The sequence below is a fragment of the Physella acuta genome, unplaced genomic scaffold (genome assembly GCF_028476545.2).
Source record: "Physella acuta isolate Inbredline_101_S28 unplaced genomic scaffold, ASM2847654v3 ptg002245l, whole genome shotgun sequence".
In the NCBI taxonomy this organism is placed as follows: Eukaryota; Metazoa; Mollusca; class Gastropoda; family Physidae; genus Physella; species Physella acuta.
Genome location: NW_026733744.1, coordinates 46,759 through 68,784, shown reverse-complemented (window position 1 = coordinate 68,784; position 22,026 = coordinate 46,759). Strand labels below are relative to the sequence as shown.

Sequence of the window (22,026 nt, the reverse complement as noted above, 5' to 3'; positions counted from 1 at the left end):
AATGTCAAAACTTGAGATGTCATCTTTCAAGATCTGACCTACATTGAACAAGAGGGTTTTGCTAATTCACTATCTCACAATATTCAGCCTGCACAATGCATTTTTATAAAATTAGTTGCAGTATGCAGAACTTTAATCCAGTTCACACGTGACCAAGCTTTGCTGTAAGTAACACACTGCAATACCAACTCTAGGGATTAAAAAAATACTCTTCCTACAGCGTTCATATAGTCTGAGTCAACTTGCTGAGTGGATACTTTGGTACCATTATGAGTATGCTCTTGCTCTTAAAGGAGGAAACAATCACCGGATGATTTTAGATACTGATGTCCGATAATGGACTCTTCCATAAAATAGGTGTGTTGGGTTGTTAGTACTCAGTAGTATTATAATCTCAACTAATTTTATGGTTAGAAATTAGAGTTAGGTGTATGGTAGTACTAAGGTTGGGGTTAGGGACAGGTTAGCAATAACATTAGCCAGCAATGTGTGTTTTTAGTTAACTACCAGTAACCTAACACCCCCTTTTTAAAGAAGATTCTATTATCGGACACTGGTATAAAAATTCTCCCCCAGTACTGACAATAACACATAAGTATTTTTAAATAATTTCAATTCATTTGCTTCAAATGAAAGCTGGTAGTAAAAACTAAACAACTCTCACTGAAGATAGGAAATTTTAAAAATATTGATTATCACTTGAGCAATGAAGAAGGGTTAAAAAATTGTTGACCCCTTACTTTGAAGGTAAAATGTGCTGTTAACTTTATTAACAAAACAAGAAGCATTGTATAATAGATGATAACTTTTCAGTGGATCAATCTTCACTCTGTGATAGGAAATTTGTGTTGACATGGATAGTTCATTAAATTTTTCAAAGCATTCGGAGTGTTTACTGCATTTAAAAAAACACCAAGAAATATTTAATAACTTATTTTATTATCACAATTTAAAAAGATAATGTACATAATGAAATAGCATGCTTAAAAAGCATTTAATACACTCAAATGTAACAAATGAATAATGGCACTAGTATTTTTATTATTTCTTATAATATAACTGACATTACTCCTAAAGTTGAAGTATTACGTCTGAATGAAAAGCTTAAAGTTGGATGATGATGAGTAGTTATATTGTTAGAACCCTGGGGTCTTTAGGAAAACTCACATTGGTCACATTGGCTTGAGTGAGTATTTCATTAAGAGAGCAATGGTCAGCTGAGTTTTGATCAATGTGACTGAAATGGCACACGTCCCCTGATAAGAAAGAAATTTACATAATCACCTTAAATGAAAAACTGCAAATATAATGAGTTTTTTCAATTAGAAAATATCTTTTTTATAAATTTATCTTGGGTGTGGATAAAAACATATGTACACATGTTTTGATTTATTTTTTAATTAGAATAAATTTTTCAGTGAAAATTTTAGAACTTTTCTCGAAGAAACTACTCAGATTTCAACCTCTATTTTACAAAAAAAAAAAATGGCTGAATTATACCTGGACCAAGTAAATATGTGCCACCCTGCTGGGTGACGTCCCCTTGGAACTGTTTACTCTGTGCTGTCATAGCCCTCCACACACTACTCAACATTCCAGAGAAAAACCCAGATTTTATGTGCTTGCTTTCTAAAATAAATTTATAATTTGTCATATTACATTTTGAACATTACAAATAATAAATTTTTATAAGACAATATTAAATATTAGTATATTAGCTCGTAATTAATTAAGTGTTAAGGGGTTTAATTTCACTAAAAATATACATACTTTTTACACAAAACAAGCACTAAATTTGATTATTTAATTCATTTATACCTAACAAGGTCCCTTAGGTTTGTATGAGCTAGTGTCAAAATATAATTTTTGCTTTTGTAAAGACTTAACATGAGGATAAAAATCATAATGCATATTGTTCTTCAAAAAGTCAAACAAACTAATTATATCTTACGTTTTATTTATAAATTTAAAAAAAAAAACTATTGGGGTGAAACAGCAATTTACAAAATTTTAAAATTAAAAATAATAGTCCTATTATTGGTATAGTACAGGGGTTCCCAACCTTTTTACTTTAGAGCACATTCTAAAATATCGGTAGGGGGGCAGGCACCACCTATTTTAAATCGACAAACTCCTTCCATAACTTGTCATTTTCCCATAATTTATTTTCTTATTTTCTTGTAGTCATAATGTATTAATAAATAATAAACAAAAATGTTTCAAAATAATAAAATTATTTGGCATTTTTTTCGAATTGCATACACACAGAGAAATATATTTACAAAACGTAAATAGTGCAGTCTGGCTCGCAAGTTGGGACAAGTATCGAACATATTTAATAAACCTAGGCAGTTAAAAAAAATTTTTAAATGTAAGAAATGAATAAAATAAATCATATTTTAAAATAATGTTTATGAAAAAAATTCTGTCTCTGTCGAATAGTGAGAGGCGGACACATACGAATCGTTAAGAGGGCACCATGGCGCCCGAGGGCACAGGGTTGGGAACCCCTGGTGTAGTATGAAAGATAGACATTATATGTTCCAAGATGAACTGTAAGCACAAGGCAGGTTCATAAATTGCTAAATAAAGTTTTTTTTTACACTTACTTTCTAAAGATCCAGTTATCAACTTATCAGTGCAGCTCAGTGCTTTGTAAACTTCTCTGTCAGGGTCCACATACAATCTGTGTGAGAGTCCAGTTAGACTTTTAAAGGACTGTGGATGATTAAAGAGTTATAATTTATTATACTTGAAACTTTAATGATACAGAATATTAATTGTACATTTTTTAAAATATGAAGGAAATTCGACACACTTGGTTTTTAAAATCCCATTATTTGTCAATAAATGCACCTTAATAAATTAAAGGGAAAGAACCCAGCAAATTATACAAGATATAACTTGGTCAATCAAAAGTAATTACTTCCCCTATATTAGCATTGAATTATGTAGGTGTATTATTACATAGTGGGACATAGAATAAAGGTGTTATTCAAACCTTGATAAACTTGTGTGGTGCTGGACCTATGACCACAAGATTTACATTTGCTCTCTGAAATAAAACAAATATTTTTGTCCCATTAGACTATTAATTAAATGAAATAAAATTTATAATTAACTCATTACTGTTTATCTTATTGTTCACTTTTTGTTTACTTCAAGTTGTGGAATAAAAAGCACCCATTGAATAGTGCAATAGTCAAGTTAGTAAAAACATGCACTGCTTACCTGAAGATATTCTAATGGAATCAGCGCAATGTCTGTGAAATACATAAATAAAGCATTTACTTTTTTAATAATAAAATCTTTACAAAGAAGCTCAAAGTATAATCAAGAAAACTTTAACAATAGTATAATGTCATTATTATTTTGGTCTACTTATTAAAAATGCAATAATAAATTTTGTTTTTAAAATGATAGCTGAAACAACTTAAATCACTTATCTTACAAATCAATTACACAACTTCACCCCCCCCCCCCCCCGCCCCCACACACACACACATATATTTCCCCTCCCAAACGGTTTACTGGAAGAAGACAACTGCAGATAAGATTTTGACTTTCTGAATCACATAATCTACTTGTAAAAGGATTATTTATTCTTGTCATCAACACTATATTCCTAAATTCATTTATATTTTAATTAGCCAGTTGTACCCCTGGGCAATACCAGTTAAGGGCTGAAACCAAACTAAAAAAAATTGTCAACTTTACAGGTAAAGAAATGTTTACCAAGTTAAAATAATAAAATAGTAAGGGGGAGAGGGTTGACACCACAGCAAAAATAGAAAATATAATATTGTGGGGGTAGGAGGGGGGGGGGGGGGTTGTGACATTATCAGCTGTTACTGGAAATACTGACACCTGGCCTAGTGACTCCACTGTAGCTAGTTTATTATTTTATTATTTTTTTCACCAAGTGACAACTGAATAATATTATTATAACAAATTTGTAGAAGACATTTAGCAGTTAGGTTTAGCTAATCTTTTCCCTTGATTTGAAATTTCAACAAATATATTCACCATTTAGTTTTAAGAACATACAAAATTCTAAAACTAAAAATACATTGTACACGTTCCATTACTCACCTTCAACATATTCCTTGGTTATAAAATCTAAAAAATGCTAAAAAAAAAAAAGAAAAAAATTATTGCATGGTAAAAAAAAATATTTAGAGAACAAACTTATATTAATTAATATTTTGCTAAAATTTCAAAAATGGGGGTGGCATGGTCTTGATCTGAGATCTCTGGCTTGAGTTTATAGGTCGTCACTGACACATGCTAGGAGAAATAAAGGCAGCTTGGCAAATCTCTGACCACTCTATTTCTTCATGCGCAGAGGTGACAAACAGATGAACTCTACTTTATCTGCCCCATGACCACTCAAAAGAGTTACTAACATTTAATGACCTGTTTAGATTTATTAAATATAAATTATCCAATGAGTTATCAAAACAGCGCTATGGAGTCATCCATAAATAGGGAGAGGGGGTTGAAATTTTGTCATGTGTGATCAGGGAAAGGTAGAGGTCAGTTAGTGTGTCATCGTACTTTTAAAAAAATAATGTCAGATATTGAATTTTAGCATGATTTTGTATTTTAGAAAAGTGCTTTAATACACTGTAATAGAAATTGAAGAAAATACTCTGTTGTAGGTGACGTGGATTGTAATGACTGACGAGAAGCCGCGTTGGTTGTTAACAGTCTTTATTATGTACAGACGCCATGTTGCAAAGAGAGGAAGAGAGGAGCAAGTGGCCAGAGACCACTATATATAGATAACAACATGTAAGGGACATCACTCAAGATAACAATATAAATATAATACTAATACAGAGAGTGAGTTCCCTTGACCTCACAATTATTTCAATCTATTACATCCCTTTACCCTTAGAACACAATAACACATCTCTCAATAGAACAATTGATAGTATCCTAAAATCACCAATTATATTGTAACATGAACATTATGGTAGATTACATCCTTACAAACAATGCACAATATGCCACAACATAATCAAAATACAAAACAATAATGTCAAAGTCTTTTTGACCTTTAGAATCATAGGTCTAACTTATTTGGGACTTTGATTGTCCTGCTTGACCTTCTCAGTGGCTTCTGATTTGGTGACTCAAGATTCTGACCATCTGGATTCTCTATCTCAGGAGGTCTAGGATTTAAATCATTAACTCCAGAATTTACATTTTCTGACTCTAGACAACTTGATTCACTCATATCAACAGAACTTGGTTGTGGAACAAACTGAGTTGGTGTGAACTGATCAGACTTGGTGGGATTGACAGATTCACACTTATTATCTGCACAAGTTATTTTTAACTTTATAAGGCACAGGTCCTGTACATTGAACAATTTGACCTGGTATCCATTTTTCCCTTCTCCCATAGTTTCTTAGATACACATTCTCATTAACACCAAATTCTCTTTCAATGAATGTCTTGTCATGATTTAATGGAACTATTTTTGAATTGGCATCTGAAAGTATTATGCTGTTATTCAGATCCTTAATTGACATAGATTTCTTTGATTGATCAATTTTCTCAGGTAATCTGATAGTGCTTTCCTGGTAACCAAAAATACTGTTTAAAAGTAATATTCTGGACCATATCACTTTGCAACTGTGATCCAGTATTTGAAGTGGGTGTATTCAATGGCAAAAATCTTTGCTCTTTTCTTTTGATGTTACCCTTTTAGTTTCTGTAAGTGCTAATGATGTTAGCAAAGTTGTTTTATGATCACATTCCTTCTTACTTAAAGCATTTGAAATTGCCATATCACCATAATCATTTATTAAGTTACAAATACTTTGTTTAGGTAGCTCTGACTGATAATGGACTGCATCTTCTCCATCTTTTATATTATCTTCACAAAGGTTTTTATTTCTTATTTTATATGGCTTTAAGTCCTCATTCACTGACTCTTCAGGCCAACCATTCTTACAGTACTCATATACTTTTATTAAGCACTCATCTTTTTGTGTTTCTCTCTTAATATCATTCACATTTATATTGGAGTTATCCATGATAGTGAAGAGAACAAATACATCTTCTGGTACATAGCTCAGGCTTTGGTTTTTTAAAGGTAATCTACTAAGACTATCTGCACTATTCTCAGATCCAGGTTTGTATTTCAATTCATAATTGTATGCAGTTAGTGTGATAGCCCATCTTTGAATTCTTGGTGAGGCATGCTCAGGTAGGGTTTTGTTTTCTCCAAATAAACCTAGCAATGGTTTATGATCTGTAAAGATGGTGAACTTCCTACCAAACAGAAACTTATGAAATTTCTTAACACCAAAAATGATGCCTAAGCCTTCCCTATCTAACTGAGAATAATTTTTCTCAGCCTGGTTCAAAGATCTACTGGCAAAAGCAATGGGTCTGTCACCCTTCTCATCCATGTGGGACAAGACTGCTCCTACACCATCTGGTGAAGCATCACATGTTAATATAAGTCTTTTCCCTGGGTCATAGTGAGTTAGTAAGGTGTCAGCAGACAAAGCCTCTTTTGCTGTATTAAAAGCAGCTTCTTGTTGTTTACCCCAGTGCCAAGTTGCATTTTTCTGTAGCAGCTTGTACAGTGGTGATAGTTTACCAGACAGATTTCCTATGAACTTTGCATAGTAATTTATCAAGCCCAAAAAAGCTCTTAGTTGTTGGGTATTTTCAGGTTTGGGTGCTTCTTTAATGGCTTTTGTTTTCTCAGGTTGAGGTCTGATGCCTTGTTTGCTTAATATATAACCAAGAAAACTAATTTCTGTCAGCATGAATTGACATTTATCTTTGTTTATCTTTAAACCTTTTTCACCAACAATTTTCAATACTTTATCAAGTGTTTTAAGATGTTCAGTGTCATTCTTACCAGTTATGTACACATTGTCAAAGTACACACAAACATTTGGAATGTCCTTAAAAATACTGTTCATGACAGCTTGGAAAATTCCAGGGCTAGATGATATGCCAAAACATAGTCTTTCATATTGGTAGAGTCCTTTATGTGTGTTTATTGTCGTATAGACTTTTGAATCTGGATGCAGTTCTAGTTGAGTGTAAGCATGACTAAAGTCTAATTCAGTGAATTTGTCTCCTCCTGCCAAATTCAAAGAGATTTCCTCAATGTTAGGTATAGGGTACCTATTTAGCTCTATTTGCTTATTCAGTGTAGTTTTATAATCTCCACAAATTCTTATAGAACCATCCTTCTTTAACACTGGCACAATGGGCGTTGCCCAATCGGAATAGTCTACCTTCTTTATAATGCCATTAGATTCCAATCTACTTAGCTCATTTTCAATTTTATTCCTCATTGCATAAGGTGGAACTCTAGCTTTGCAGTATCTTGGATTTGTATCTTTAATGCTTAACTTCACTGTTCTATCATTTAGTAATCCAGAGTTACCAAAAACACATTTATTTTCAGATATAACTTTATCTAGTGAAGTAAGACTAGATTCTTTTACATTCTTCAATGAACAAATACTCTCCCAATTTAACTTAAGATCACTTAACCAGTTCCTACCTAGTAATGGCGGTCCATTTCCTTCAACCACAAGAAGAGGAAGTTTAACACTTTGACCATTATAACTTACATGAACCATACACTCTCCTATTACCGGAACATTGTCACCAGTGTATGTTGTTAAACACTTGTGACATGGCTGTAGAGGCACTGATCCTCCTGTGACAGCGTCAAAATCTTTCTTTGTTATGACTGTTAGAGATGCTCCAGTGTCAAGTTGGAAGCTGATGCTCTTACCGTTGATATTAACTTGTACATTGATGGGAGCATGACTTATTGATTTAACAGAGAACAGGTTGAAATCCGGCTGCAAATCAATTTGAGCATTTTCACAGGTAGAGTGGTTCATTGGTTGGGTTAGGTAGTCTTGGTGAGAGTTAACATAGTGCTGCTTTTGGTTGCGGTACTGTCTTGACTGGCTAGATTTAGCAACAGACGAAGACTTTGCAAAGCAGGCCTTGGCAATGTGACCTTGCTTACCGCACTTATAACAAGTTGCAGACTTGAACTTGCACCGATGAGATGCATGGGGACCTTTGCATCGATGACATTTTTGATAATTATTACTAGATTTAGATCTAGGATTTGAACGAGCAGGCTGTTTAGCATAAGTTGAAATGCTCTGATGGGGTTGATGTTTATTGACTAACCTGCTGTTTACTGCATGGATCTCTGAAGGTGCTAAAGATCTCGCCGCATCTGATGACTGCTGGAATGACATTGCAAGTTGTATTGCTTTTTCCAATTTTAGATCTGACTCGAGCAGCAACTTTCTTTGAATATCAGGGCTGTTTACACCTGTCACAAACTTTTCACATAATCTGTCAGACAGCGTGTCTCCGAATTCACAAAATCTACTTAAATGACGTAAAGCAGCAACATATTCTGTTATTGACTCGTTTGGTTGACGAGTCCTACTGTCAAATCTAGCTCTACATAAAAACTTTGATGGGGTAGGCGCATGGTGGTCTGTTAGCAATTTGCTCAGCTCGTTAAAGCTCTTGGTATCTGGACTAGCTGGTGCGCATAAGTCCTTTAGTAGCCTGAATTGTTGAGGCCCTATGACTGTTAACAAAACAGCTCTCTTTTTGGCTTCTATCGTCACGTCGTTAGCTTCTAGGTAAAAGCTTAACCTCTCTAGGTAATCTTGAATGATTTCATCATTCGCATCAAATTGTTTTATTTGGCCATACAGCGCCATAATTCTAGAAATAATTAGCTAATAAGCTCTAGCAAACCTCTTTTTTGCGTAAGTAGGTGCTCTTTCTAGTAGATGTTTATCCTTCGTCGCCAAATGACGTGGATTGTAATGACTGACGAGAAGCCGCGTTGGTTGTTAACAGTCTTTATTATGTACAGACGCCATGTTGCAAAGAGAGGAAGAGAGGAGCAAGTGGCCAGAGACCACTATATATAGATAACAACATGTAAGGGACATCACTCAAGATAACAATATAAATATAATACTAATACAGAGAGTGAGTTCCCTTGACCTCACAATTATTTCAATCTATTACAGTAGGCTGAAGTTGAGGGGGGGGGGGGGCTACCTTTTTTTAAAAAGATGTGTGATGGAAGGGAAGGGGGAGGTAAAATTATTTAATCATTTAAAGAAGCATGACGCCATTTATGGATGACCCCTATGATGTGATGAATAAAATTTAATAGAAAAAAAATTGCAATAAGTGAAACAGACCAAAGTCGAAGTAATTATGAATACAATGCATTCTGTCACTCACCCTTATTAATATCACAATAGTTTTTTGCTCGCTGTATATGTCTGTGAACTTAATTTTATTCCCATCTTCATCAAAAACATATAAGCTTTTAAGCCTGGCCCAATTAATATCTGCCTCCGGACGTTCTCCACGTGAAATTGATAACAAATTAACATCCTCCAGCTGGTGTCTATCTTTTTCAACAATGTCAAATGGGTTGTCCAAGTTTACTTGCTTACTATAATTATCTTCACTGTTTAATGTCTGTGTATGGTTTAAGTTAAGATCTACGAATGTACTTGGGGAATATGTAGTTTGAGTAGACATTTTTATGATTTTACTAAATTAATTTTACTTAGATTAGATCTCTAGATCTAGTGAATGTTTAGAAAAACCACAGTAAGGTTGAAGCAAATAAAAAGTTGGTTCAGTTAGTTCGAGTTAACTAGTTAGAAACTATTTTTTTTAAAGTTTAGTTAGATTCTAGTGTGTTAGAGTAGGCCTCTATGTATTGCACTAGTGACTATTATTTGTCAAGTATTTGAGTTGAGTTTTGAGTTTTTGAGTATGACTGAGTGAGTATGTGTAGTTTTTTTTTTTTTTTAGGTTAAAAATTAAAAACAATTAAATTATAGGCCTACTTTATTTTAAAACAAACTGTTGATTAAGATGAACAATCAACACAAGTAGCACATTTGTATTTAAATTGCCAACATAAGTTTATTCTCCTTTATCTTTTAATGAATGTGTCATTCCGCTTCGGCATCAGATAAGCCTAAAAAACACGTTTGGCCATGCTTGTGCGCTTGACAACCAGCCAAACAATAACAAATTCTGAGTTGCCACCAAAACGAATTATAATTTACAATAAGCCAAAATAGCTAACCAAATATTTTTAATAAATAGGCCCTACTATATTTAAGTCTAATATATATAGTCTAATGGACATGATTTCTTAAATAACAAATGACCAATTTTTTTTCCAAATGAGAATTGTTCCATTTAAACCACAGTAAAAAATTAGATAATTCAAGTAGGCCTATGTAGCCTATCTTTAGTTGATAAAATATTTCCAAAATAAAATAAAAAATGTTCTTTTCTGTATTTTAACATTTGCAGAAATGTTAAAATTTGTAACATTTATTTTGAAAAAAATACCTCCAACTTTGTAAAATTCAAATAACTTTGTTACAATTTTTTTAAACTTAGGATAGTTTCTTAACATAATAACTTATAATTTTATTTTGTGGAAATATTGTATAGGATCGTAGTTATAGAGCCCATAGTGTAGGTCCTACCCCATATTGAATATTGTCAATTATTGTTTAGAATCTTATTTATTCTGAGAACTGGACGATATATAGACCGACATTGTATTGCTATAATTTGTATGCAATTTAGTATTTATGTTCCCATCACTTACACTTAAACCATACACAACCAGGTAACGACGGTCACCTTGTCGCACGATAGCGGAAAGTAGGTCAATGCCGCGGTGTGCTAGCCTATACATTGACACTACCTTACCTCCGCTTGCCTTAACACGGCAACCTTTAAACCGGATTCAAACGCATACCTGACACACAACGATAGAAAATAAACGTTCAAGATTTCGATTCGTGTGTGCTAAGTTTGCCATCTGGCAGTTTGAATTGTTTCGTATCTTCTCTTAAAATTTTGCGTTGTTTTTCCTCTTGATTAGCACTCGTTGACACTTTACGACTTTACTATGCCGTCATGATGTGGTGTGCTTAGCAGTAACAGTATGTCTATTAAAATAAATCTTGAGTGGACTTAATGTCTTGCATGAGTAAAACATATCGTCGGTGAGTGTAGAGATTCTAGTATTAGCTTACCTATATAATATATATATATATATATATATATATATATATATATATATATATATATATATATATATATATATATATATATATATATATATATATATACGTTCACCATAGAACCATATTTAACCTTACCTTTATCAATATCACATGATGTCACCAACGACATATATATATAATAGCGTATGTTTTTTTATATTAATAAATTTATTTTTCTTACTAGTTTCTTACTGCTTATCACCTTATCAACTTTCATATCGTAGGCCTCTCAGAAGTAGTTTTCTTTAAAGTAGCCAGCCTACAAAATATAGATAGCCGAAACGTCTCACGCCTAACGTTCACACTTAAACCTAACAAGGAGGAGAGGGTATCGTCCATAAATGACAATGCGCTTTATCATTTTTCAGCCCCCCCCCCCCCCATTTATGGACCCGTTGTTATTATAAATAAAAAATAATTAAAAACTGCAAATTAGATACGAATATTCAATTTTGAAATTTAATAGTAAAATATTCAGAAGTGTGATGTCACCCCCTAGATACCTGGAAGAAACTCTGCATGCATTGCCGAAATTTCCGAACCGTTTCACATTTCCACATAGAAGTGTGACGTCATTAATGGACAACCTCTCGAGTATTAAAGAAAAGTTGTCTTTTTTTAACTTAACTAATATTAATTACTAATGCTTTTGTTTAATAACCTTTAAGAATACTGTAATTTAAAACAAATATTTTTTCAATTACTGTAAAGTTATAGACTATTATAGAGATCTTTCCACACACCCTGACCCCACACTTGTGACAGTTACCCACACATACACACAACTTATTATGCCCGACTCTCTAGTTTCCACACAACTGACTCTCGTACACCCGACAGTTCTTAACATACAAGTTTCCACACACCTGGATTATCCCACACACCTGGCTCACTCCACACACCTGGCTCACCCCACACACCTAGCTCACCCCACACACCTGGCTCACCCCACACACCTGGCTCACCCCACACACCTGGCTCACCCCACACACCTAGCTCACCCCACACACCTGGCTCACCCCACACACCTGGCTCACCCACAAACATGTCTCACCCCACACACCTGGCTCACCCCACACACCTGGCTCACCCCACACATATGTCTCACCCCACACACCTGGCTCATCCCATACACCTAGCTTACCCCACACACATGTCTCACCCCACACACCTGGCTCACCCCACACATATGTCTCACCCCACACACCTGGCTTACCCCACACACCTGGCTCCTTCCACACATGTCTCACCCCACACACCTGGCTCACCCCACACACCTAGCTCACCACAAACACCCGGCTCACCCCACACACCTGGTTCACCCCACACACCTGGCTCACCACAAACACCCGGCTCACCACACACACCTGGTTCACCCCACACACCTGGCTTACCCCACACACCTGGCTCCTTCCACACATGTCTCACCCCACACATCTTGCTCACCCCACACACCTGGCTTACCCCACACACCTGGCTCCTTCCACACATGTCTCACCCCACACATCTTGCTCACCCCACACATCTGGCTCACCCCCACACACCTGACTGCAAATCTCTTACTACCCCCCCCCCCCCTACACCTAATCTTACTTGACCCTCACACATACGCCTAACCCTCACAGACCCATACAGTGGCGTAACAACCAAGTAAACCAAGGTGGACAAAGTCTACCGGCCTCCGAGATTCCACAGTCCCCGAACAGTGGCGTAACACATAACAGACCATCCGACCAGAGGCATTCAACAAACTGCAAACGCCCCTTGGACAGGGCTCCTGTTTTTTTTATGGCCACTGCCCCCCCCCCCCCCCCCGGCTGATCTGTCACGCCAATGGCCCCACCCCTTCCATACCTTCAACTCTACACATTATTCCCCTAATCACAACAAACGCCAAGGTCAATTGCTATTTTAAAAACTAAGAACAGTCAAATAACTATTTTTATACCACTGCGTAATACAACAGAGTATGCCAGGTAAAATAATATATACAAATATGTGTACTTTTCGGATAGCGGGCCAAATTAATATTTTTATATAAAAAGGTAATTAAACTATCATGATGCCAAGCTTTTTAATGGAATATATTTGAAATGGATATATATCTATAGGCTGTAATTATTTGTATCTATTAAGCATAGGTTATGTAATCTTATTTTTGACATAGAAGACTTATTGCCATGAGGATGTCTTACAGTGGAGTGGAATGGATTCGATCCGGGTTCTCTACGTTGATTCTGTTAACATTTGTGTTAGTGGTGGTACACTTTTTACCCAAACCGAGTTGGATTTGCGCTGTAAATATGGAACGTGACGGATACCCGAAAGTGATGGGTGATGCTGTTCGGTTTAGGAATGTGTCGTCTGTGAATTATATCGACCCGGAGTTAGCCAGAGTTGGTGCTATGTTTCAAATTTACACCAAAGAAAACGAAAATCGAGTTCATTCAGCTTTATCAGACAATTCGGGAAATTCCGGTGTTCATGTTTTTAAACTATTAAATTTTAATTTTTCTAATTTTGGTCGGACTTGGTTAAACACGCCGCATCGAAAAATCTGGACAACTTCAGGCAAGTCTAAATACAACGGGCGATTTAGTCTTGAGAAACTGAGGAGCAAGCAAAAGTTGCCAGATTGTGTTAGGATGAAGGTTTCCCCAGACGCCACACCGACCAAAATATGTGTTCACTACCCAAAGGACGATAACTTCATCTCTAATAGGTTACGGGACTTTGGCGAATGGGAATATGATTTTGTCTTCCAGTTGGCTGATTTTTTTACTGTAAGTATTGCTTGTCTCGCGATTTTTAAAATATTTTTTTTCTTCAAAACAAGCGTATCTATTGATTGTTTTTGCCAACTAGCTTTCCTACATATATAAAGTAAGTAGAGTAAAGAATCCCATATAGACAGTGTATCTAGCTATCCATTGGGCAGATGGAGTAGAGTTCATGTTTATTGACCTCTACATATAAAAGGAAAGTGTGGTCAGCACGTTATCCAGCCGCCTTAACTTTCCCCAACCTGAGATATGTACCCATCAGAGCTGAGTGGACTCAGGGACGTTCTACTGACTTAGACCCAAATTCGAACTCGAGACTTTCGGGTTAGCAGCCTAGCGCACTACCACTTAGGCCACGCCGTCCCATTTCTGACATTTATGACGGATAGTTTTGATTATAAGAAGTGTCGGATTTAGGGTTGATTATTTTCTACACGAATCTGTAGTTCGGGGTAATTGACAAGTTCCATACTAACCTGGAAAAAGATAATATCCCTTCCCCCTTAAGACACAGCCAGCTAACAGCCCCCATTGTGTTTGTATGACACCATTTTGTTAATAAGCGGTTCGGTTTTGATGCCATACTCGCTTCCCAGCATATCACTCGTAGTTGCGAGAATAATTAAAGTGCCGCGTCTGTCCTCAATTAAGTTTCCTTTTAGACCTGGCAGTCTTTATGAAAAAGGAAGTAGAGTTTATCTATAGGGCAGAAGAAGTAGCGTTTATTAATTTCTATGTTATCGGTGTATGAGTGTATTATGTGGACAACATTATGCCCTGTCGCCTTTACTTACCTCAGTTCTAGCCAGGAAGGTTTACTCATTAGAGCTGGGTTGACAAAGGGACGACCTTCGGTCAGGTACCTATAAAAGCTGTGTTAGCTCAGCGGCGTCATATCGTCAAAAGGTACCCTTTTGAACCTAATGGTCTATGGGGCAGGTGACATTTGCATGTTTCAGTGACCTCGGGATATAAAGGGATACTGTAGTCAGCACTGTGCCTAGTCGTTTACTTTCCCTAACGTTAGTCAAGTACCTGTCGTACAGACTCGAGTTCGGGATCTGAACTCAAGCCTTTTGGGTTAGCGGTCGGACGCTACATCCTACGGTACTAATGTACTGCCCGAGGAGCTTGGCTAGCTCAGGTACATCCTATTGTCAGGTACCCATAAAAGCTATGTTAGCACAGGTCTATCCTACGGTCAGGTACCCATAAAAGCTGGGTTAGCTCAGGTACATCCAATAGCCAGGTACCCATAAATGCTGTGTTAGCTCAGGTCTATCCTACGGTCAGGTACCCGTAAAAGCTGGGTTAGCTCAGGTACATCCTATGGCCAGGTACCCATAAATGCTGTGTTAGCTCAGGTCTATCCTACGGTCAGGTACCCGTAAAAGCTGGGTTAGCTCAGGGACATCCTACAGCCAGGTACCCGTAAAAGCTGGGTTAGCTCAGGGACGTCCTACGGTCCATAAAAGTTTTAATTCTCATCCCTGGTTTCACGGCAGAAGTCCGTTGGATATCACTGATCCAATCCACTTCAGCTTTCAAAATATCAACAACAACAAAATAATATCTAAGTACTTTAACGGAACTAATATTATTTTAATCTCCAGGTAAATCCAAACGCCCAGCTAGTAGACCTAGGATGCAACGTTGGCGTCTTTACCTTATTCGCAGCAAGCCTGAACAAACCGGCTTTAGCCGTCGACATCCTACCGTCCAATCTGGCCCTCATTCAGTTGTCCATAGCAACCAACGACGAGTACCTGGCCAAAAAGAACGACGAAATCAACGAGTTTTTAAAATCGGCCATCGGGGCGCATCGGTTTGAGAACCGTTCCATGTTTTCTGAGCTGGTCACAACCCTTCACAACGCCATCCACAGCAGACGACAGAAGATGTACGTTTATTTAAAAGATGGAGACGGAAATTTAGGCGGAACGGAAGTCAAAGAATTGAACATTGTTTCGAACAACGCGTCTTTGGCAGATGAGAATAAACGTTTTGCAATCGACGGTTCTCAAATTGTAGTGGATGCCGTGTGTCTGGATGATTTGATACCATACGTCCGGGCGAATATGAGTGTTTTTCTAAAAATGGATATCGAGGGATCCGAACCGGAAGCTTTAGATTGTGCGTCTAATTTCTTTATGTATGTTGATGTGAAAGTGATCCTCATGGAGATATTGTTTCATCGGTATTCGGAGAAAGGAAGAACAATGGCGCAGTTTCTCATCAGGCAGAACATGATGCCGTCTGCTGACATGAGCGGGAGGGAGGCGTTGAACCCGGATGTTGATGCCATGCATCTTTGGCCAGAAAATATGTTTTGGGTGAAATTTCGTTAAAGTACGTTTAACTTTTTTTTTTCCTTTTGTGGCAAGCCGTGTTGAGTGTTGTCGTTTATTTATTTCGCTTCGAGTTCAAATATTGCATGATATTTTAATCATTTTAAATTTTCAATGTGTCAAGTTAAAAAATTTAGAATTCTACTTCGCACGTAGATTAAAGATGCGACACTCTATTTATATATTATTAACCATTAGCACATTATTATACACCACATTGTATGACAGTTTACAATCATTTTCTTTTCACTATCCGATACGTTACATAAAAGGATTTTGTTTGTTCAAACTTAATTAGATTTTCTTTTTAAGGGGTCATCCATAAATGACGTCACCCTATTTTGGACTAATTTTACCTCCCCCCTTCCATTCGACCCACGTCGTCACAAAAAGCCAGACCCCTCTAAAATGACGTCACACATCAGCCTACACCCTCCACCCCCCCCCCCTTAAAATTGCTGTTGAATTTTTCTCAAAACATCGATATTTTTCCAAAATCTGGTCTGAACTCTGTCAAAATAGAGTATTTTAAGCAATGCCTATTACAATTTATTAAAACAGTTTTTCAAAACCTCGAAATAACGTCTAAAGTTCGTTTCCTATCATTGCTTTTTTTATAATGCAAAAGTGTGACGTCGCACCTTCTGACCCCCCCCCCCCCCCCCACCCTCGTCACACACCGTCACAAAATTACGGACCCCCCCCCCCCTCCACCCTGAGAGTGTGACGACATTTATGGACGACCCCATACTCCAAATTGTTTCTTTTTTTTTTTTTTTTTTTTTTTTTTTTTTTTTAGTCTTATGACATTTTACAATCATTTTCTGTTTACTAGTCCGATACGTTGCATAAAATTATTTTGTTTGTTCAAACTTAATTAGTTTTTACTTTTAAGTCTTAGTCCAAAAACAGTGGTGGTACACACACTGTGCTAGAAAGCCGGGGGTTAGGAAAACATGTTAATTACGGTTGTTGTTGGGGGTGGGTTGGTGGAGGTAGAGATGTCGTGGAATGTTGTGATTTTATTTTAGATGTGTGGGGGCTGTGGGGAGGGGGGGGGTGCTGTTTTGTAGCTAGCTCACAATTCCACGGGAGAAAAATGAACTTTACCACAACTTTACCACATCTTTCAAAATAAGCGTGTAAAATTTTAACGGAACCAGTAACATTCCGAAACAAATAAAATAAACTGACACATTAGAGTGCATATGAACAGCCACAATATTTGTTTGAAAACTTAATTACGTTGTGTATGTTTACGACGTTCAATTATTTGTGATTATGAATGTTGGACTCAACAACACGTGACAATGAAGGAAAGAGGGTAAAGTTCGACTTAAAACATGACGTCGTTTATTTACAAACAACAAATGGAAAAAAAAATGTGTAATACCTCGAATATTCGAAATTCCCCCCTCTAACCCCCCCCCCCCCCCCCCCCCGCTGAGGAAAATAATAAATAAATGCATATATTATCCTAGTATGTGGACGGCTGTTAAAATAATTACACAGGAAATTACCTCTGTTTGTCAATAACACAGTATCGACGACTGTCAGCCTTTGAATGTCAAACATATTTCTGTGATATTTTTCTTACATTGTATTTTTTGTGTGTGATTAGTCAAGTAAAATTATACAAGTAAAAATAAACTGCATATTTTATCAATAGCCGTACGTACACTTTACTACACAAAACGACTTGCATAGATTGATCGAAATGCTCTTAAGGCACGCCGAGGTAAATAAATAACACTGATAATTTGAATGAAACTAAATCTGATACCACGGATCATTCAAAGTTCAGTTTTTACACAACAAGTGTTTATTTTTTAAAAAATGACATCTAAATGGGTACAGTAAAATGTGTACAGTTAAATACATACACATATAAAAGCATGCTCAGACACAGGGACACACACACATACACATATACACAGAGACATACACACATCAACACACATAAACATAGACATAAAATGATAAAAAGGTAAAATAGCTCCAGTATTTAAACAGGCATACATACACAATGACACAGGCGAATATTACAATATTAAAAAAACAACAACTAAAAACTCAAACCAAGTAAAACAACAGATCTATTCGCATGTCCTCTGAAAGACACGAGAAACTATTCCAAAACACAGAACCGACACATAAAAGTGCACACTTTTTGTTTTGAAACTGTTAATTAAGTTGTGTTTACATGTAACGTTCAATTATATGTGATTATGAATGTTGGACTTATAAGGTGGAGTTAATATGCACATAAATAATCAAAGCTTCCAGTTTTATACTGTTTTATGTTTTACTTTTTCACTTAACCAAAAGTATCAATCATTTTACAAAATGGTTTTTCAAAAGTACTATTGTATAGTATTAAGTAAACATGAGTATGTATTAGTTGTAGAAATAATTATGGTCGACAGTTATTTGCAGGCAAGATAACCGCTTACACGCATAGCTCGTGAAAGCATAAGACCTCCCCCTTTTTTTTGGTTGTCGAAAGATTCCAACAACAAACATTGTATTTCATGAATTTGTTGTAATACATTTTTATCAGTCAACCATATCAAATATCAATAAAATTCATTGGATAGCTAATTTTTTTTCTTCCAATTTTTTCAATTACAGCGATCATAAGAAACAAAGGCAACTTCATGGACAAGATATTAAAAAAAAAACTCGGAAGACGGTGATCCTCACCTGATGATTCTCTGATGATTACCATGTCTTCAACGATTCCAGAACTAGCCTGGTACTTCTTTAGCAAATGGAAGGAGAGGAAGAATTCCTCTAACTCAACAAAGAGACATGTTTAACACTTATTTTTAAACATATGCGGAAGTCGAATTTCGAAGGTAGTTTTGTTACTCGATTGACCAAAAAAAAAGAGCAAAAAGAATGGTTAAATGTTTTTTTCGGTATTCAAACAGAAGACAGATAAAAATATATCTGTCTTTGTTGACTCTCTGCTCGGTAACTTTGTTTCTACCACGGCCAGCATGGCTGACTTGTTCCCCAGATTTATTAACAGAAACCCCCCTCTCCGTAATGGACTCGTCCAGCAATACACCGGAACCTTTACGTTTTACGGTCATAGACCCAGCCCAAAGAGGGGTGGCCAAGATGTTTGATATATACAAAGAATCTCAGATAGAAATACAACAGTCGTTGACTGCCCTGAAGCTTTCCAGACATGATATCGACGACCACGTCCCGGAAGTAGTTCCCAAGTTGAAGATTCTCCCATCAACCATCCCGAAACTTCCGCCCCATTTGTTGAGTAAATATTACTACGCGCAGCAGAAAGAAAAGTCAGATGACAAGACGTATAGGCTGAGGTACGTCCCGGAGTGTGTCCACTTTGACGGACCACGGCAGATGACGTCACCAAAGATTTGCATCCACCCCCCGGAGAATGACACGGTGATCTCGATGACCCTGAGGAAGTTGGGCCACTGGGAGAGGGAGCGCCTGGTAGAGATGGAGTGGGCTTTACAGGTATCTGTCCGATAATAGAATCTTCTTAAAAAAAGGGGTGTTAGGTTACTGATAGATAACAAAAATACCCACATAGCTTAAAAACTAACGGTGTCCTTATTCCCAAACCTAACATCAACCCTAGTCGAACCATAGGTCTAACCCTAATTTCTAACCATAAAATTAGTTGAGGCTACAATACTCCTAACAACCTAACACATCTATTTTTGAATGAGTCTATTATCGGACATCAGTATCCTCAATTATCCACTTTTTTTTTATCAAGATGCAGCTTTTAATGCTTGTTAGTTCAGTTAGTCTTTCGAAAAATAAAATTTTATCTTACCTTATTTGAAGGGTGGGGTGTAGGGAGAGGGACCTTTAAAGCGGCCCATAAACGATCACGTTTTTTTTAGAAATCTTGTGTAAAGTTTTTGGTCTATTTTTAAGATAGGGCGTTAGCCTAAATTTGTTAACGTAAGCATTTATTAATTAAACATGTGTGAAAATGGTGTGTAAAAAATGTTATGTCAATAGTTATTTATCATCTTTTCCCGTTCGTGCCCAAGACACAATGGGCAGATGAAGTAGAGTTCACCTGTTTTAGAGACTCCGCCTTTGCTTTCCTTAACGTGTTAGGTACCCATCAGAGCTGGGTGGACTCAGGGACATTCCACTGATTTAAAGCCGGATTCGAACTCGAGACTTTCGGGTTAGTGTTCTAGCTCTCTACCCCTAGGTCACGCCGTCCCATCTATAGTTTATATCTAGTGTAAAAAAATTTCGTCATTTATATTTTGTGTAAACTGTTAACATTTTCTGTTAACATTTTTATCAGACATACCCCGACATGCAGTTGGTTGACCTGGGGTGTAACATCGGAGTCTACACCGTGTACGCCGCGGGGATGGGCAGACACGTCATCGCTGTGGACGCCCTGCTCGCCAACCTCCAACTCTTGCAGACGACACTGACGCTCAACGACATCGAAAACAAAAACTATGTCGTAAAAGGGAACTCCTCGGATATGTATTTAAGTAACGATGTCCTTAATGCTAATCTAGTCGCTAAAATAACAAATAAATCTACTAACAATTATGTAAAATATAGTGAAAATAGTTACCGAAATCTCCAAAAGAGTAAAAGTAATTACACAAATCTACAAAACAACAGCGCTAGAAACCGAAATATTCAAAATGGCAGTAGTAGTTTTACAAATGCATCACATAGAGACAATGGTAAGGGGAGATTAAAAGTGGAATACCGGGATAAACGTGAAATTAATACTGTGGTACAAGGTATTCAAAATGGCGAGGTTCCCGTTAAAATTCAGAAGGCATTTAAGAAATCGAAACGAAGAAAAAGACGAGTTTCCCGGAAATTGCTTCAAACAAACACTTTAAAAAGCGAAAAAGATATTTCAAATCACAATGTTAATTTCTCGAATAATTCGGCGAATCCAAAGTTTGTTGATCGCAAATTAACGAAAACATCCTTAAAATATGTAGAGAAGGGTGATAACTCAAAGTTAAACTCGAATTCAGAGACTTTAAGCATCTCGCAACTAGTAACAATCGTCAACAACGCCATGTACAGCGACAGAACCTCGCGATTAAGTGTTTACATCAACCCAAACGGAAACATAGGAGGCTCGGAAGTTCTCTCTATCGACTCACCAAAACTACAGGAGCAGAAAGACGCCATGGGGCTTTTCCTAGTCGACACAATATGCCTGGACGACTTACTGCCCCTTGTGAAAGCGCCCAGCGTTTATCTCAAGATGGATATCGAGGGCTCGGAGCCCAAGGCGTTGGAGTGTGCTCAGAAGTTTTTCGAGACGGTTCACGTGCGATTTGTTTTGATGGAGTGGCTGTTCCAGCTCCGTGCCGATCAAAACACGGAGACCACGGCCTTATTCCTGATCCGGTTCATGTCGGCTAAAGGTTTCATCCCGACAACCGGCATCCGGCAAAGTGGGCAAGAGGGAGAAGAAGCCGGTAAAAGTTTCACGGTTCTAGAGTTCAGCTCGTGGGACAGATGGCCGGAGCTGATCTTGTGGATTGAGAGGTGAGATGGTGGCAACTCTGGGGTGTCTGCGGGTAGGGGCGTCGGTAGGTGGTGGAGCCAGTGAGGAAGGGCACCATCACCTAGTGGGGTCACCCTGATTGAGTTTAATAATTTCTTTCCATATTAATTAACCTAAAACTGAAGCAATGTATAAAACGATTCCTTTTTCTAAAAAAAAGACGTTTTCAAAGTATTCTTTTC

At 37.0% G+C, this 22,026-nt stretch overlaps 3 protein-coding genes across 4 annotated transcripts; 2 read left to right on the top strand and 1 right to left on the bottom strand.

The window, feature by feature from the left end:
• Positions 1 to 929: 929 nt before the first annotated feature.
• Positions 930 to 9,597, bottom strand: LOC131932655 (peroxiredoxin-like 2C). Its single transcript, XM_059289593.1, has 7 exons — positions 9,283 to 9,597; positions 4,093 to 4,129; positions 3,232 to 3,263; positions 3,002 to 3,055; positions 2,610 to 2,718; positions 1,501 to 1,629; positions 930 to 1,256 (listed from the first exon to the last, which is right to left on the bottom strand). Exons 1-7 carry the CDS (start codon positions 9,586 to 9,588, stop codon positions 1,129 to 1,131), a joined length of 795 nt encoding a protein of 264 aa, XP_059145576.1. The 5' UTR covers positions 9,589 to 9,597; the 3' UTR covers positions 930 to 1,128.
• Positions 9,598 to 10,864: 1,267 nt separating this feature from the next.
• Positions 10,865 to 19,162, top strand: LOC131932648 (uncharacterized). 2 transcript variants are annotated; one of them, XM_059289586.1, is made up of 4 exons: positions 10,865 to 11,087; positions 13,315 to 13,930; positions 15,544 to 16,279; positions 18,910 to 19,162. In XM_059289586.1, the coding sequence occupies exons 1-3, from the start codon at positions 11,059 to 11,061 to the stop codon at positions 16,276 to 16,278; spliced, it is 1,380 nt and encodes a 459-aa protein (XP_059145569.1). In that variant the 5' UTR covers positions 10,865 to 11,058; the 3' UTR covers position 16,279; positions 18,910 to 19,162. The 2 variants fall into 2 exon arrangements, 1 of the variants encoding a protein (XP_059145569.1); XR_009384649.1 differs by lacking the exons at positions 13,315 to 13,930; positions 15,544 to 16,279.
• Positions 19,163 to 19,165: 3 nt separating this feature from the next.
• Positions 19,166 to 21,829, top strand: LOC131932650 (uncharacterized). The gene is made up of 2 exons (XM_059289590.1): positions 19,166 to 19,779; positions 20,597 to 21,829. Exons 1-2 carry the CDS (start codon positions 19,180 to 19,182, stop codon positions 21,827 to 21,829), a joined length of 1,833 nt encoding a protein of 610 aa, XP_059145573.1. The 5' UTR covers positions 19,166 to 19,179.
• Positions 21,830 to 22,026: the final 197 nt, after the last annotated feature.

Coding starts and splice junctions, on each gene's coding strand:
- LOC131932655 (XM_059289593.1), bottom strand. CDS start 9,588: ATGTCTACTCAAACTACATATTCCCCAAGTACATTCGTAGATCTTAAC. Junction 4,130..9,282: donor CTATTGTGATATTAATAAGG/GTGAGTGACAGA, acceptor TTTTTTTTTTAG/CATTTTTTAGATTTTATAAC. Junction 3,264..4,092: donor AACCAAGGAATATGTTGAAG/GTGAGTAATGGA, acceptor TGTATTTCACAG/ACATTGCGCTGATTCCATTA.
- LOC131932648 (XM_059289586.1), top strand. CDS start 11,059: ATGTCTTGCATGAGTAAAACATATCGTCG. Junction 11,088..13,314: donor ATGAGTAAAACATATCGTCG/GTGAGTGTAGAG, acceptor TTTTTGACATAG/AAGACTTATTGCCATGAGGA. Junction 13,931..15,543: donor AGTTGGCTGATTTTTTTACT/GTAAGTATTGCT, acceptor TTTAATCTCCAG/GTAAATCCAAACGCCCAGCT.
- LOC131932650 (XM_059289590.1), top strand. CDS start 19,180: ATGGTTAAATGTTTTTTTCGGTATTCAAACAGAAGACAGATAAAAATA. Junction 19,780..20,596: donor AGATGGAGTGGGCTTTACAG/GTATCTGTCCGA, acceptor CATTTTTATCAG/ACATACCCCGACATGCAGTT.